At 46.3% G+C, this 17,703-nt stretch overlaps 1 protein-coding gene across 1 annotated transcript in view; it reads left to right on the top strand.

Moving 5' to 3' along the window:
* PIK3CD (phosphatidylinositol-4,5-bisphosphate 3-kinase catalytic subunit delta) overlaps nucleotides 1-17,414 on the top strand; it is a 35,343-nt gene extending 17,929 nt beyond the window's left edge. Inside the window, exons 9-23 of the mRNA XM_033156240.1 lie at nucleotides 1,343-1,439; nucleotides 2,314-2,444; nucleotides 3,201-3,260; nucleotides 4,729-4,896; nucleotides 5,794-5,915; nucleotides 7,856-7,999; nucleotides 8,579-8,678; nucleotides 9,141-9,319; nucleotides 10,844-10,956; nucleotides 11,825-11,903; nucleotides 12,914-13,081; nucleotides 14,785-14,908; nucleotides 15,536-15,681; nucleotides 16,639-16,771; nucleotides 17,219-17,414. Of these exons, the coding sequence (XP_033012131.1) occupies nucleotides 1,343-1,439; nucleotides 2,314-2,444; nucleotides 3,201-3,260; nucleotides 4,729-4,896; nucleotides 5,794-5,915; nucleotides 7,856-7,999; nucleotides 8,579-8,678; nucleotides 9,141-9,319; nucleotides 10,844-10,956; nucleotides 11,825-11,903; nucleotides 12,914-13,081; nucleotides 14,785-14,908; nucleotides 15,536-15,681; nucleotides 16,639-16,771; nucleotides 17,219-17,356 (1,902 nt within the window). The 3' untranslated portion in view covers nucleotides 17,357-17,414. The remainder of the gene's footprint in view (nucleotides 1-1,342; nucleotides 1,440-2,313; nucleotides 2,445-3,200; nucleotides 3,261-4,728; nucleotides 4,897-5,793; nucleotides 5,916-7,855; nucleotides 8,000-8,578; nucleotides 8,679-9,140; nucleotides 9,320-10,843; nucleotides 10,957-11,824; nucleotides 11,904-12,913; nucleotides 13,082-14,784; nucleotides 14,909-15,535; nucleotides 15,682-16,638; nucleotides 16,772-17,218) is intronic.
* Nucleotides 17,415-17,703: the final 289 nt, after the last annotated feature.

Here is a 17,703-nt window from a genome sequence, read left to right as displayed (position 1 = left end):
TGCAGATTTTTTTGTTTGCTTCTTCTTCTTGTTTTTTTTTATTAAAAAAAGACCAGTTGAACCAGTTCTAACTGTCCCCCTTCCAAGGCTAAGGGACTGAGCTGCAAATTTCTAATGACAAAAGCACACCGGACACAGAGGGAATCTAAACAAACAAGTTCAAGACCCAGTAGCAGTTCCGAGTTGATGTGAAAATGTGGGCCCTGCTTTTCAATGAATGCATTGTATGGGCATCTTACCAACTCCTCCAAAAGCCAACCCCACCCTTGAATAAAATATAAATATATAAAACACAGTACAACTAAAAAATAATAATCAGTAGCTAAAGTGCCTTCGTTTTTCTTCAGAGTTTTTAAAAGCTGCTTTGGCCGTGTTACTGACTCTTGAACTTGTTTGTTTTCATTTTTTAAAAAGCCACTTTGGGCTCTGGTGTGCTACTGGGTTTTGAATTTTCTCTCTCTCTCTGTGTGTTTTTTAAAGATAGCAGACAAGTTCAAGACCCAGTAGCATACCAGAGCCAAAAAAAGCAGCTTTAAAAAAGGGTGGAGTGAGTAATTGGATCTGATCAGTGAGCCCAATCCTTACCTCCCCTTCTTACAGGCCATGTTTGATGGGTGGGCAGGACCACCCACCTGTCCATCACCTGATATCACAGTGGCATCAGGTGACATGTTTCCCTGGTGCACGCTGCTTTGAAGGTCCAACTATCAGCTGATTGCCAGGCCTTCAAAGCAGCATTGCACCAGGAAAATATGTCACCTAATAAAGGTAAATGGTAAAGGACCGCTGGACAGTTAAGTCCAGTCAAAGGCAACTATGGGGTGCGGCACTCATCTCGCTTCAGGCCAAGGGAGCCAGCGTTTGTCCACAGGCAGCTTTCTGGGTCATGTGACCAGCATGACTAAACCGCTTCTGGTGCAACGGGACACCGTGATGAGTGCCAGGGCGCATGGAAATGCTGCTTACCTTCCTGCCACAGCGGTACCTATTTATCTACTTGCACTGGTATGCTTTCGAACGACTAGGTTCACCAAAACTGGGACAGAGCAACGGGAGCTCACCCTGTCGCGCAGATTCGAACCGCCAAGCCCAAGAAGCTCAGTGGTTTAGACCACAGCGCCACCGGGAAAGCAGTTCACCTAATGTCTCTAAAGCACTGCAGGCAGATTTTTGCAAGTGCTGCAGATGAGCTTATCTTCAGTCCTTACAAATAGCTATGGGCATGCTGCACCCTGGTGCCTAGAAGGGTATATGGCCAGTGGGCGTGGCTTGACCAGAGTCATTGAATGTTATACCAGCTGCGTGGACCTGACCCACTAAATCTTCATCACCCTCCCTGCAGGACTGCCCAATTGCCTGGGTGAACATCATGCTGTTTGACTATCAAGACCAGTTGAAAACTGGAGAGTGCTGCCTGCCAATGTGGTCATCATTTCCAGGTATATAAGGCAGCTCCCTCATATTACTGTTGTTTTCATCCTGGGTGATAGAATATATGGGAAAGGGACGTAACTCAAAGATAGAACATCAGCTTGGAAAGCAGAGGGTCCCAGCTTCAGTCCCCAATGGCAGCTTCAGGTGGGGCTGGGGGGGGGGAACCTTTCTCTGTGTGAGAGAGAGAGCGGGGGGGGGGGGGATGTGGCAACCCTGGAGAGCTGCTGCTAATCAGTGCAGACAGTGCTTAGCTCAATGGACCGGTTGGGCTGAAAAGTATTTACTTTATTTCATAAAACTTACACACCGCATGATTGTAAAAAGACAACCACCACCTGAAAAAGGGTAAAGCAATGAAATTGCCCATATGAAAAATTAACAACGATACTTTTAAGACATCTGAAAAGCTAAAATAACAGTAAGCTAAAAATAAAATAAAAAAATGTTTTTAGCAGACTCTTAAAAGAGGTACTTCTGCCTGATACCAATAGGCAGGGAGTTCCAAAGTGTAGGTGCTGCCACACTTAAAAAAAATATGAGGCAGCTTCCTATGTTCCTCTGACTGTGACTTAGCCGAGTACAGTCATACCTCATGTTACGGCCGCTGCGGGTTGTGTTTGTCACAGGATAGGTACTGGAACGGGTTACTTCCGGGTTCGGCGGTTCACACATGCGCAGAAGTGCTGAATTGCGCTGCGCACATGCGCAAGCGCGGCAATTCATGTTGCGTTCTGCTCATGTTGCGAACGGGGCTCCGGAACGGATCCCATTCGCAACATGAGGTACCACTATTTCACAGTGTATGGCATTCATGTTCCGTTCGTTGGCCACTGGATGGCGCCACGTTTCTTAGGGAGCCTCACCCTGCTTGCTTTCCAGACGAGAAAGGAGAGCTACTGAACCCAACGGGCACCGTCCAGACCAACCCCAATACGGAAAGTGCCGCAGCCTTGGTCATCCGCTTCCCTGGTATTTCGCTGTACCCGGTCTACTATCCGTCCTTTGAACAGGTAAGAAGGTGGCGGTTTGCACCCCCGCCCCTGGCCAGTTTAGTCTGCTTTCTGGGTCAATGGAAAAAGTGGGTCACCTCCATTCAGTCTTAAGAGGGATCTGCCTCCCATTACTGAGTGTGGAATCCCATTCTCATATAGGGCTGCCAGTTCGACTGATTTATTAGGCTTGCATTTTATTTGTTTGTTTGTTTATTTCATAATATTTACCCACTGCTTGATTGGGCAGCTTACAGTGGGAATAAAAACAATAACATCAGTAAAAATAACTCTTTAAAACATTGAAAGAGATAAAAATCAGCAATAAACTGTGTGTGATCTGGGCTGGAAGCAGGCTGGAAGCTGGAGAGACAGAGGTATGCTTGCTCTGTACCTGCTGGAGAGGCAAGATCCTTTAATGCTATGAACCCCTCCATCTTACGTTCAGGTTGTATATGTGTGTAAATAAAGCCAAAAATCCTAAAGATATCACAGTCTCTGCTGACCTAAATTCCAATGTAAGCATTTGGGACCCCTGGATTCTCTCGTTGCTTGGAGATTGGGGCAGAATGTAACAGCATGCATATATATCCTTTGTACATAACAGTTCCATACATTATTGTAAATCACATTGCGTTTATTTTTCGTAGGGGGGGAAAGCCAAGATGTGCAAATAATAATGATGATGATGATGATGGAGCCTTTACAGTAATAATAATTAATAACAACAGTGTTTAAATGTCATTGTACACATTCTGTTTTATCTTTGCGTTTCAGATCATGGAGCATGGAAGGAACGGGCAGTGCCCCCGGTACATGTCGGAGGACCCAGAAGAGGTGAGCACATCTTCCTGCGCATCCGTTTTCAAATCCAGTTCAACATTCCGTCACACCCCAGTGTGACCAAGGAACAGGAGCTGGGGGTGGGGCTATGCAAATAGGAGCCAGTTTGAATCTCAATCGCTTGGGATCATCTGGGGTGCAGGATACAGTTTAGCTGGTGTTTTGCTGATTTATTAATGAAGTGTCAGCACATCCCCTTCCTTCAATGAGCTCCGTTGTGGCAAGTGTGTCCATTGGGATTATCCTGTTTGATCTTCCCAACAGCCCTGTGAGGTGAAAGAGGGAGACTTGCTCAATGCTGTCCAATGAGGCTGAGTGAGGCCACATCAAGTGACACCCAGCTAGACCTGATGCCATCAAAAGACAAAACAAAGCTTGTAGGCACTGCTGTTGTTGTTCAGTCGTTCAGTCGTGTCCGACTCTTCGTGACCCCATGGACCAGAGCACGCCAGGCACGCCTATCCTTCACTGCCTCTCGCAGTTTGGCCAAACTCATGTTAGTAGCTTCGAGAACACTGTCCAACCATCTCGTCCTCTGTCGTCCCCTTCTCCTTGTGCCCTCCATCTTTCCCAACATCAGGGTCTTTTCTAGGGAGTCTTCTCTTCTCATGAGGTGGCCAAAGTACTGGAGCCTCAACTTCAGGATCTGTCCTTCTAGTGAGCACTCAGGGCTGATTTCTTTGAGAATGGATAGGTTTGATCTTCTTGCAGTCCATGGGACTCTCAAGAGTCTCCTTCAGCACCATAATTCAAAAGCATCAATTCTTCGGCGATCAGCCTTCTTTATGGTCCAGCTCTCACTTCCGTACATTACTACTGGGAAAACCATAGCTTTAACTATACGGACCTTTGTCGGCAAGGTGATGTCTTTGCTTTTTAAGATGCTGTCTAGGTGCTGTAGGCACTGCTAGTCCTACTCAGAGTAGACCCATTGAAGTGAATGGACATGATTAACTTAGGTCCACTAATTTCTGTGGGTCTGCCCTGAGTAGAACTGACCTGGATACACCCCAAAAACCTGAAGATAGACATTATCTTCAATATTATTTTTAAAAACTGGATGGCGTGTTGTTTAGGGTGTTGGAGTGTGAAAAAGCTAGTAGGTTTCCAATTAATAGAGCCCAGACCTCAGTCTCAATAACAATGCATTTTCAGTTGCCTGCATCCGCAACACCGTGCTACCCCCTCACAAATGGCTTTAAAAGAGGATTAGACAAATTCATGGAGGCAAAGGCAGTGTGGTGTAGGGGTTAGAGAGTGTCAGTCTAGGAATTTGGAGACCAGGGTTCGAATCCCCCAATCAGCCACAAAGCTCACTGGGTGTGACCATTCACTCTCTCTCAGCCTAACCTGCCTCACGGGGTTGCCGCAAGGATAAGGCGAGGAGGGAGGAGGAGCTCCCTGAAGGAAAACTAGGGTATAATTGTGCTAAGTCAATATTGTACCAATCCCCACGGTTCAGAAACAACAGCTGAAAGAGATTCTGGAGCGCCGATCTCACACCGAACTCTACGAGCACGAGAAAGACCTTGTGTGGAAGATGAGGCATCAGATGCGGGACCAGTACCCAGGTGCCCTGGCGAAGCTGCTGGTTGTAACCAAATGGAACAAACACGAAGATGTTGCTCAGGTGAGAAGTTCTTGCTTGGGACCCAGGGCAGCAGTTGGCAGAAAATGAACATTCAGGTGTTGCACACAGATGTTCAAGCCAAACATGGATTCTAGAATCTTTATCTATCTATCTATCTATCTATCTATCTATGCATGTGTATATGTTTTTAAATTGCTGAATTATACAGAATGGCAGAATATGTGAAACCATGCTAGGAAAAAGTTTTTTTTTCTTCAAAGCCAACAAGTTAAAAAGAATCCATCCTTTGCACAATGGTGGGTGGCAACTCTGTTACTCCCTCCATCCTCTTTGGTCAGCTGCCTTCCCTCCCCCCACCCACTGCATCCCCCAATTTCCTGTTTGTGGCAGTGGAGTTTTTGACACCAACTTCATTTCCCCACAACCTCCTCCAAGCTCTGAGAAAGGGCCAAAGGTGATCCCTTCTGCACAAGGTAGCCAGCAGAGTGCTTGAGCTGGTATGCTTCAGCTTAAGCCTTTTCAGCTTACCAGAAGGCCTTGCTCCTTTCTCATATCTTTCAACCGTTGTTCGTAGGACTTGGTCCTCACAGGACTTCTTTTGTGCCTAACTGAAATGTGTCTAGCAATGCCTCTTGCTTGTCTAGAGAGAGGAAAGAGGGGTTTGTGAGCTGGTGTGGCAATCAAACTAACATACAAAGGCAAAAGTTTTGATTTTTGCTCCACCCACTTCCCCCTGGCTCTGCCCACTGCTGGCATGTGGCCCCCGGGAGGTTGCCAAAAATAGAATGCGGCCCTTGGGCAGAAAGAGGTTCTGGACCCTCCAACAACCTCTGGACGTGTTCCAGTTTGTCAATCTATCTTCTTTCCCTCCCACCCCAAGTATTTTATTGTTTTCAGTTTGTCTTTTTTTATAAAAAAAAAATGTCCACTTTGCAGATGATCCACTTGTTACAGTCTTGGCCGGAGCTGCCCGTTCTCAACGCCTTAGAGCTGCTGGATTTCAACTTCCCCGATCGCTACGTAGGTTCCTTCACAGTCAACTCGCTGAAAAAGTTGACGTGAGTAAAACGGACGTTTGCCTGACGTTACTCATTTGGCTAGATTCATATGCCATTTGATAACACGAAAGGTGGAATGTAGCCAATGCCTGCTTACATTTATTTATTTATTGGCAGCATTTGTACCCTGCTCCTCAGCCAAAAATGCTCCTACAGTGGCTTACGTACAATCAAAACAAGACGGTCACTACCCTCAGGCTTGCAGTCTGGAAAAAGGCGACACGCAAGGCAAAAGAGAGCGGGGGGGGGGGGGGAGAATCAAAACCAAAACTCGGGCCCCAGTTTCTAAGCAGTTAGCACAGTTCAGGGGGCACGGGAGGTGCTTGATGGAGCTAGGTCTCCAGCAAAGTGGATGAAACGAGCCTTCTGTTTCCTATCTCTCCCACTGAGACAGCTTGGTGGAATGGCTTTCCACCTCTCCCATTTCTGGAATGGCTTCCCCTAGATGATGGTTGAGGGGAGAGTTTGCCTAATGGAGTAGACCTGCTGAAAATTAACCGGGATGACTAAGTTAGGCCCATTAGTACTCTGAGTAGGACTTGGTTGGCAGCAACCCAAAGTTTTCTTCTTATATACATAAAAACGTAAGGTGTCTTCATGCTGCAGTTTGCGTGGCCGCCAATAGACGTTTGGCAAGTGGGGGTAGGTGAGCAACACAAGCAGCAGCCGCAGACCCTATTTTGCATACAATGGTACAAAATGCTCATTTTAAAAAAATAGCAGAAAGACCAACAGACTTTTAAAAAGTGGATGCAATAAAATGACCAAAATATAGATAAAATCAATTGAATTTATTTTTTTTATTTCCCTCCTGGGGGAAAAAAAAACATTTTATTGTTTCCATTTATTTATGCAGTATGTAATCAATGTTCATTTATTCAATATTTATTTACGCAGTATGTAATCAGTATTCAGCAATTCCACCCTTCCCACAGTATTTATAAACAAAAGCACATAATGAACTTAACAGGGCTAGGTACGCTTGTCTAAACAAGGAAGCTTGTAGCAGGCGTCAAAAACAGTACAGCAAAAGTCTCTGAACCACACCACAAAAAATTGGGGGTGGCAGGCAAGGAAACGTTGTGCACCCCCTTGAACTCCTTGGTGGAAGGATAGGATAAAAGCATGAGGAGTAATATCAGTAAAACCAATTTGTTATCTTCTGCATCTTCGTTTTTGCAATAACTTGTTGCCTGCTGTCGGGGTGTGTGTGTGTGAGAGAGAGAGAGAGAGAGCGCATCAGAAGCTGGTCTGTTAAGGCAAATTGGGTGCTGCCCCATCAATCTCAGTATCATCAGCCAGCCCCCCACCTGCTTGCCTTCTTGCTTACATCCAGTTAAGCTCCTCCTCAATCTCAGTGTTGCCCTTGTACAACTCTGTAGGGAGGTGCATGGGGATAAAACTAAAATGTGTAGGTTCCTGCTGGCCCTAATTCTTTCTTGGCCTCATTTTTATGCCCTACCAGTCCCAATGGGAACCAGCAAAGGGGTTGGGCCAAGCAAACAAGAGGGCAGAAAAGCTAACCCACGCCTACCCCAGGGTGGAGTCATGAGTGGTTATGGAACTGTCTGCATAACTCTCTGCCATGCCCACAAAGTTGCTGGAAGAAAAGTTGAAACCTGTGAGAACTGTAACTGAATGTTGCAGCATGGAATGCTTCTGTCCAAGGCACACCAGCCAGCCATATCCTTTCCTGTCATTCGCTCTGGCTACTTCTGCTGTTGGGCTCCGTGCCTTCTGCCCCAGCAGTCTGTCTCCCTCACCCACCCACCCCCAAAATCCCCACGGGGAAATAAAAATAAGTAGATGAAGGGAGTAAGAACAACGGGGAGGAAGAGGTGGGTTTGCTGGTTTACAATAGCCCTGTGCTGCGTGTCAACTGATGCCTCTGCACTTGTGGTGTGGAAATGACTCCTCTGCTGCCGCCTCTCCTTCTGCAGAGATGCCGAATTGTTCCAGTACCTCCTCCAGCTGGTTCAAGTGCTGAAGTACGAATCTTATTTAGACTGCGAATTGACCAAGTTCCTGTTGGACAGGGCCTTATCCAATCGCAAAATAGGGCACTTCCTGTTCTGGCACCTCAGGTAAGGAAGTACTTTGTGTACAGTTAAAAGCTAACCGCATGACACAAGCTGCGGCAGGGAAGGAATACGGAGTTTAATTCTTTCCTTATTCCTCACCCTCCCCCCCCCCCGACCAGCTGTGGTCCCAATGAAAATCTCCTCCCCACCCGCTTGTTGTTGTTGTTACTGTTGCTAAAGACCCAAACTGTGTCAACTGATTTTAATATTGTATTTTTAATGTGGCTGTAACCCACTTTGGGACTTTCTGGTGAAGGATGGATAAAACCATCAACAAATTATAATTAATCAAGAAGTAATTTTGTTGGCCCTTTTCAACATTTTCAACAGAGGCCTTTCTCTGAGGGCCCTCACTTGCTGAGGTGTGTTTATATGCTTGAACAAATGGGCAGGGACTTTATCTGTAGCGGCTCCCATCCAACTTTAGAATATATCCATCCCCGTAATCACTGGCACCAACATTCTTATCATTTTCGACAACAAGCTATTTCCGTGGGAGCATTTTGGGTGAAGGATATTTCTTTTAAAAAGATCACCATCATCCTAAAATGTCAATTTCCTCCTCTCACTATCGCCACTTAGATCTGAAATGCACGTCCCATCTGTGGCCTTAAGGTTTGGCCTGATCCTAGAAGCTTATTGCCAAGGGAGCACCCACCACATGAAATCTCTGATGAGGCAGGTAAGCAGCTGGCTTGTCCAAAGGGGATGCACTTTTTCAACCCAGCAGGTTGGTACAGGGCAGGCCCCAGGGCTGGATTCACCATTAAGCAAAATAAGCATGTGCTTAGGCCATGGCATCAAGAGAAAAGGGGCACCACAGAAATTTCCCATTGTGATTAGAAGTAGGAGGAAAAAATTCAAATATAATTTTCCTTCTTACTGTAGGTTTTGTTTCATTTCGAAAAATTAAATTTTATCTTGTGGGTTGTATTATATATGGAGGCACCAAAATCTTTTAAGTGTTTAGGGTCTCGAAAGGTCTGAATAGAGCCCCGGCGGATTAAATAGTGCTTTTATTTCACGTACAGAGGCCAAATGGAATGTCAGCGGGATCTTATTTGGACGCCTTAAATATTTCTAACAGAACGAAATGAGTTGATTTGGCTATGGTTGTAATTTTTCATCCTGCCTCCCAATGCAGAGTGAAGCCCTCAACAAGATGAAGGCCTTGAATGGCATCGTCAAATTAAGTGCCCTAAAGAACCCCAAGCCTCAAACTAAGGAGTTCATGCACACCTGTTTGCGGCAAGAGACCTACCTGGAAGCTCTCTCCAACCTTCAGTCTCCCTTGAACCCCAGTGTCATCCTGGCAAAAGTCAGGTAAGGCAGGGCTGGGGATCCTCAGGCAAGGAGCCCTCCAGACCCCCTTGTAACTCTCCCTAGGCTACACCCCTTCACAGCCCACAGCCCTCACCAGCACTGCTTTGCATCCTCCTGGCTAGAATGTGTTGCTGATAATGCCTCTCGCTTGCCTGGAGGAAGGATAGAGTAAATTTACGTGTGGCTCCGCCCCACTTTTGCTTCTGGCCCTGCCCACCACTGGCATGTGACCCCTGAAAGGTTGCCTAGGAGGCAACGTGGCCCCTGGTCTGAAAAGGATTTCCCATTGCTGACACAAGGGGATACTTTGGATTGCACCAGAGCTTGTGGTTGCTCAGAGTGGGCCGGTTTCATTTTATCGATTTCAGCAGTTTATACTGCCCAGGACCGGACAAAGATGAAAAAAGGCGGATGAAAAAAAAGCCCAAGATGCTATTTTAAAACATCAAATCGGGGAATTCACAAGGCCTGTTGGAATAATACGGTTCTTTAACAGGAGTTGGAAGTTCAACAGGGAGAGGGGGGTCTGTGTGATCTCTGCTGGGAGGTTGCTCCTCAGAAGTGTTTCCCCAAAACCAAACACACAGATATGAGCTGTGCGCCTTGCGGGGGACTACTGACAGTGACTTCCCGGAAGGGCTCAGTAATCAGGCAGGGATACAAGGGGTATAAGCAGCCCCCTGGGCCCAAGTTGTGAAGGGATTTATAAATTAGTACAAGAACCTCAAATTTGAGCTGGTAGCAGTCGTGCAGCCGGTACAAACTTTTAAGCACCGGAGTTCAGTGCTGGCAGCCATCATCCCCCACCAACAGTTTGGCTGTAGCCATTTTGCGCAATCTGGGCCTAGGATGGTGTTGACCCAGGAGGGCTCTGAGCTCAGCGGTAGAGCATCTTCTTTGCAAGCAGAATGACCCAGGTTCAATCCCCATTGGTGTCTCCAGGTAGGGCTGGGAAAGATTCCCTGCCTGAAACCCTGGAGAGCCACTGCCAGTCATTACAGGCAGTATTGAACTAGATGGACCTATTGGTTTGACCCTGTATAAAACAGCTTCCTTTTGTTCTTACACCTCAAGGGAAGGGCTGTAGGTGACTACCGGTAGTAGAGCACATGCCTTGCATGTAGAAGGGCCTGGGTTTGATCTCTAGCCTCTCCTTTTAAAGCAGGGCTTCCCAAACTTGGGTCCCCAGCTGTTATTGGACTACAATTCCCATCATCCCTGATCACTGGTCCTGCTAGCTAGGGGTGGTGGGTGTTGTAGTCCAAAAGCAACTGGTGACTAAAGTTTAGGAAACCCTGATTTTAAAGGACCTGGCAGCAGGTGTTGGGGGGGAAAGATCTCCCTCCTTCTGCCAGGGATCCAGTAGAGCAGCTTGACAACACAGCATGGCTATGTAGAAAGAGTCTATCTTGCACCATTTAAAAGTTTTATTATTTTCACCCCTTCTTACCTCCAAGCTTTTGCAGGTGGGTGGAGGTTTTCAGTTGGTTTTCATATATATATGTGTGTGTGCAATTTTTCTAGTGTGGAGCTTTGCACTTTCATGGACTCGAAGATGAAGCCTCTGTGGATCGTGTTTAACAATGAAGAGATAGGCGGCACCAGCAACGTGGGGATCATCTTCAAAAATGGAGATGGTAAGGAAACCACAGAACAGCTTCTTGCTGGGTTGGGGATATAGGATGAGCCTCTTTTTCCCAGGGAGACACCTCTCCCAGTAGCAGTGGTCATGATAACTAAGGAGCATGTAGTTAAACTACGCAGCTGGCTATCACTTATCTGTTGGATGCCGTCTTTGTGTAGTGTTTTTACAAACAGCGATATGGCAGGTCCTTGCCCCAAGCAGCTTACAGTTTAATATAGACACTGGGAAAGAGCAGAGGATGGGGGAAATTAGAAGTGTATGTGACTATTTCAACTACGTTTACTCTGGCTTTGTTACAATAAGGCAGGAATAAGGAGTTTGTGGTCCAGCAACATCTGGAAGGCTGCAGGTTGCCCATTCCTGGACTTAAGGCTCCTAGGAGCACCTTTCAGGAAAGAGGCTGTCTGCTGTGTCTCTGCATGCGTGCCTGCTCTGGCTTTTTATTAAAACTAGTGAGTTTTGACAAGGGAATTAAGAGGTGCGGTTGCATAGAGGCTGTTCTGGGGCATGTGCATATCTATCTACATCCATATTTGTGACAGTTTGCAGGTTACAGTATTATATATTTACCTCTTGATTTGGCTATTTGCTTTTAATGTGCACGGAGTCTACTCTGAGTAGAACTAATGCTGGTTACAACCCTTAGTCTCTTAGTCACAATGCTACCCCAACTTTCCCAGTTTTAATCATCAGAGCACCCTAAAACAGGGAATGCACAAATCTGCATGTTGTTAGTGCCCCCTTGTGGCCAGATGAAGAACACACAAAGGCAAATGTTCTGATCATCATAACCGCTGATGAAATGGGGGAAATCATGGGATGAATAGAGGAAAAAAGAGAAATGTTTCTTAATTTTTCAGATCTCCGTCAGGATATGTTGACCCTGCAGATGATCCAGCTGATGGATATCCTGTGGAAGAAAGAAGGGCTAGATCTCAGGTGAGTTCCAAAATAAACAATTATGATGTTTATACCCCCTCTTTCATCCAAGGTCCTTAAGGCTGCATACATAGTTCTCTCTTCTGTTCTCCACCCCCCCAAAAAAAAATTACCTTCACAACAACCCTCTGAGGTTGATTAGGGCTGAGAGATCTATATAGCTACTGATCCACAAAAGAGCAAGCCATTGAAGCTGGCTTGGGTCTCTCACTCCTGTCTCTCTTGATATTTGCAAATTAACCCTGGGTGTAGGGGTGTGTGTTTATGTATGTAGGGCAGTCTCAAACCAGGCTGCTAATGGTGCACTACCTCTGTGTCTGCTGCAATCAGAGCAGACTGATAGCCCAGCATAAAATGGCACTTTTAAGGCACAGAAACTCAACACAGTCCAAGCATTCTGTCACCTGACTGCCCAACCAGGGTATATAAAAGCCCTTGCCTCAGGGCTTGCTCCAGAGCAGGGGTCAGCAACCTTTTTCAGCCGTGGGCCGTCCCACTGTCCCTCAGACCTTGTGGGGGGGGCAGACTATATTTTGAAGGGGGGGAAATGAACGAATTCCTATGCCCCACAAATAACCCAGATATTTTTTTAAAAAAAATAAAAGCACACATTCTACTCATGTAAAAACACCAGGCAGGTCCCACAAATAACCCAGAGATGCATTTTAAATAAAAGGACACGTTCTACTCAAGTGAAAACATGCTGATTCCCGGACTGTCTGCAGGCCAGATTTAGAAAGCGATTGGGCCACATCCAGCCCTCTGGCCTTAGGTTGCCTACCGCTGCTCCAGAGTCTTTGAAATTTATCTCTGGCATCAGGACAGCCTTGAGTCCCTGCTCTCTTCCCCCAACAGTGACTGTGGCTTGGGCCTTTTAAGAGCTTGGGTTTTTGTTTCCTTTTTTTGGCTATGTACCTGCTCACTTGGGCTGGCAGTGGCTTCCCTGCAAAACACCCAGATTTTTTTTAAAAGGGTCCTGACATCTTCCCCTCACTCTTACCTTCTTTAAGGATGACTCCTTATGGCTGCCTTTCCACGGGAGACAAGACAGGACTGATAGAAGTGGTCATGGACTCGGACACGATTGCCAACATTCAGCTCAACAAGAGCAATATGGCGGCCACTGCTGCCTTCAACAAGGACGCCCTGTTGAACTGGCTGAAGTCCAAGAACCCAGGGTAAGTTTTTGTATTATTTTATCTTAGTCCGCTCTTGATTTAAAATAAATCCCAAAGCAGGGAACATCAAAGAACACTTCTTCCTGCATTGCAGGGGGTTGGAATAGATGGCCCCCTTACAACTCTACAATTCTATTTCCTTACTATGACTACTGTTATTTTTTAATTATCATTAGAGCAAGTAAGAACAGTAGGTTGTATCTAAGGCCTCTTGTTCAATTAGTGCAAGGATTTGAGTTCACACATGCGAACTGCTCTCTCTGCCCTCCACTCCACTCCATCCCCAGATCTTCTCCAGAGGAGGTGAGGGAGGGAGGTTGTGTTGTGCTGGCGTAAATCAGGGGTCCCCAAACTAAGGCCCGGGGGCAGGATGAGGCCCAGTCGCCTTCTAAATGCAGCTCGCGGATGGTCCGGGAATCAGCGTGTTTTTACATAAGTAGAATGTGTCTTTTTATTTAAAATGCATTTCTGGGTTATTTGTGGGGCATAGGAATTCGTTCATATATTTTTTTCAAAATATAGTCTGTCCCCCCCCCCCAAGGTCTGAGGGACAGTGGACTGGCCCCCTGCTGAAAAGGTTTGCTGACCCCTGGCGTAAATGCTTGCACGAATGGAATGAGAGGCTTAGTGCTGCTGTGGATTCAAGCCCACAAATATAAATCAAATTGCAAAATGGTTTAGGGAGGGTTAAAAAAAACCCTCATGACTTCCCAAATAGATGAAGGGTCGCCAACCTTTGATAGGCTTACTGGGCACATGCAGAATTTTTGAGCTGGTGCCTCGAGTACATTGGAGGGTTTATTGGGAGCCTTGAAAAGTACATAAAGCTGAAAGAGGAAGTGGGAAAGAGAGTCACTTACCCAGCTTCCTCCTCCAGTCCTATCTACTTTTCAACAGAAAAAAGTGACCACCCTCAGCACCTTGTGAGTGTGGGAAGTTCTGCGCATCGCACTGTCAGCCCCAGCAACATATCATCTAAATACCTGGATAAATATCTTTTAAAAGATGGCTTAAACCCATTGGGGTTGGCACCTGCCAGATCTGTGAAGGGGAGGCTGTTGTGTAATGAGTGCTGCAACTGAGAACATCCCTTCCTGCATTGACACATTATGTTTGGGGCTGGTTTAAGGTGTTTTACCTGATCTCAGTGTCTGAGGCTGGTATATATGAGAGAAGGCAACCCCCCCCCCAAGCAATTACATCCCATTTGTGGTTGTAACAGAAATGTATGGGGCATACACACTATACATTTAAAGCACATGGCTCCATCCTCCAAAGAATCCTGGGAACTGTAGTTTTACCCCTAGAATTCCCAGTACCCATAACAAACTAGTTCCTGGGAGGAAGTCATGCTCTTTAAATGCATATGGTGTATGTACGTGCAGCCATGGAGAAGCTGGCGATTTTCTCTGACCTAGCTCACTCCATTGTTATTTTGAATCATTTATGTCCCACCAAGGAACTTGAGGCGACAGCATACATGGTTTCACCACCTCCCCATTTTACCCGCCCACAACCCTGTGAGGTAGATTAGGTATGCATCCAGCGAACTTCATGACGGAGCGGAGATTTGAATCCTGGTCTCCCAGGTCCTAGTCCGGCACTTTAACCACTATACCACACTGGCTGCAAGGTTACATTGCCTTGCAAGGATGAGCTCCAGCTTATCTTCAGTGGGTTTTTGTTCCCTGCCTCTTGTGTAGTGATGCGCTGGACCGAGCCATTGAGGAATTCACGCTCTCCTGTGCTGGATACTGCGTCGCCACCTACGTGCTTGGCATTGGAGACCGCCACAGTGACAACATCATGATCCGAGAGAACGGCCAGGTATTGGCAATCTGATACGCCTTCAAGGGGCGATGCAGCTGGTTAATTTCTTCCCACCTCTTTTTGAATCCTCTCAAAAACCCTGTGAGGTAGTTTTATACCAATAAGGAAGGTAACCCCTTGAACTTCTTCAGTGGCTTTCAAATTCTCCCACAAGGAGAGGTTGCAGCGTTAGGGACTTTTTTAAAGAGAAAAAGGCAACGAAGAGGCTACACATTAGCAGCTTGTAAATTTACTCATGGCATGGAGACAGCCGATAGATAAAATCCCCACCCCCTCACATTAGAACTTGCTTCCGCAGGAGGCAGAGATGACCTCCAACTTGGATGGCTTTAAAAGAGGATTGGACAAATTTGTGGAGGGGGCTGCTAATGGCCACTAGTCATGAGGGCTATTCTTTGCCTCCATTGTCTGAGGCAGTAATGCTTCTGAATACCAGTTGCTGTAAGGCTTGCAAAACCTATTGTGTTATTTCTTAGTGCAGAATTTATTGGTTTTTAGAATGGTGCAAGTAGCTTTGGGTCCGTTTTGTGTGTGGGGAAATTCTAGGCCATTCAGGATGATGCTGCCAGGCTTGCAGTTAGAAGCCCTAACCTGCTCCCCCCCCCCCCCCAAATTTGTTTCCAGCTGTTTCACATTGATTTTGGTCACTTCCTGGGAAATTTCAAGACCAAGTTCGGGATCAATCGTGAGCGGGTCCCTTTCATCTTGACCTACGACTTCGTCCACGTGATCCAGCAGGGCAAAACCAGCAACAGCGAGAAGTTTGAAAGGTAAAGGATGAGCTCTGTGTTGCTTTGAAAGTTGCCTCCAATTTAATCTGGCTGGGCTCTCCCGTCCCCAACTTGCCTGGGGCTTAGGATGGAAGTGGCTGGTAACTGAGAAACATAGCCAGAGAGATGGACTATATACAATGGATGTTGTGCGTAAAAGGTGTATGCACACGCACAGTGAGAGTCTGTGTAGAATCTCTGTGTATTAACACCTGCACACGGGAGGAAGTTTATGGGCTGGCACCCAATGTCCTACTCAGAGCAGACCCACTAAAGTTAATGGGCCACCTTTATATTAAAAAGACAGAAATACACCTACATATGGTGCTAACACATAAGTCCGTATACAGCTCAGAACCAGGTTACTTGAGAGGCCGCCTTGTGCCTTACACACCCAGTAGATCACTGCAGTAACTCAGAGTAGGGCATTTATTGTGGATGCCTTCTGTGGAATAGCATTTTGAGATACGGCAGGAGCCCACTATCTGCACTTTTGGAAACAGTTGAAGACACCCACCAACCCCGCTTGATGAATGGTCTGTAACGCGCGTTAAGGCCACTTGCTAGGGTTTTAGTCTTGTTTTAAATGTATTCGTTGTTTTTGTGTGTTAAATTGCTTTTAATTACCTTGCACGTAATAACCTTAAGACTATGGCCCAGAAGGCAATTAATAAATCAGTGGTGTAAGAGGTATTACAAATTATCTAACTAATTACACACCTTGTCTATAAAAACAAGCAAATGTATAGTTGGGTTCTGGCAATGGGCTGTACTAAGCGGTCCACGAAGCCCAAGTTCCCCCATGTATATGTTGCAGTGTGTTGCTGTGTACAATTGTTCCTGAATTGTATCTAGTGCAAATCCTAGTTAAGTTGCACAATTTATTTTATTTTATTTGGGGGGGGAAGCATTGTCCTCCCATCCATTCACTTCCATTTCATACCTCTTTCCTTCCAGATTCAGAGAGTACTGCGAAAGAGCCTACATGATCCTCCGATGCCACGGCCTCCTCTTTCTACACCTGTTTGCACTGATGAAAGCAGCGGGGCTGCCAGAGCTAAGCTGCTCCAAAGACATCCAGTATCTCAAGGTGAGAGAGAGATCAGGCAGGTTTCAAGGAAACCTTAAGGTCAGGCAAGGACCCACCTTTACAGCAGGCTGACCTTGTTTTCTCCAAAATTCCACCCCCCACGGACCACTGAATTTGTCTGCCTGCCACAGCAATTGTTAGGTGCTGCACGATTTTCAATCATGTTTCTGTACCTTCATTTCTTACATGTTGTACTGGGTTTACAATTCCAGAGAACACAACAAATTAATATGTAAGAAATGAAAGCAGCAATAAAAACGGAGTCAAAAATCAATGTGGTTATGGAGCATGGACAATGCTGTGGTCCACTGACCAGTTTGAGAACCCATGTCTTAAATTGTTTTTAATACTGTGTTTTTAGTTACTGGGACCTTATGGTGAAGGGCGGGTAAGAAACTGAACTAAAAATAAAACAATAAATTTAGTTTCTTTTTCCTCCTTCCTTAGGACTCGTTGGCATTAGGGAAGACGGATGAAGAGGCAAGGAAACACTTCCAACTCAAGTTTAACGAAGCCCTGCGGGAGAGCTGGAAAACCAAAGTCAACTGGCTGGCTCACAATGTGTCCAAGGACAACAGGCAATAGTTTTCTCTAAGCCTCTTCTTTTATCTACCTGCCAGGCGCCCAACACATTGTACGCGTGACCAGCCCCCTCCCCTCAACAGGCTCCCATCGGAGCCTGGCTTCGGCCTGTGAGGGAGCTGTGCAGCTTCCTTGGAGTGAACAGTTGGCGGCAGAGAGCTGCTGCAATGTGTGGTGTTCATCCTCGCTGTAGGGCGGGGAGATGGGGCCCAGCAGTGGTACCCCCCTCAATATTTTTTTGGGGGGCTGAAGCCCTCATCACCCATTACCTGCCCATCCTTTGATATGGACCCTCCAAGAAAAGGTTTCCCACTTCTTGGCTATTTATGCGACCTCTTGAGTCTTTTCTT

This window comes from Lacerta agilis, chromosome 8 (assembly GCF_009819535.1).
Source record: "Lacerta agilis isolate rLacAgi1 chromosome 8, rLacAgi1.pri, whole genome shotgun sequence".
Taxonomy (NCBI): domain Eukaryota; kingdom Metazoa; phylum Chordata; class Lepidosauria; order Squamata; family Lacertidae; genus Lacerta; species Lacerta agilis.
This window is presented reverse-complemented; position numbering and strand designations above follow the sequence as displayed.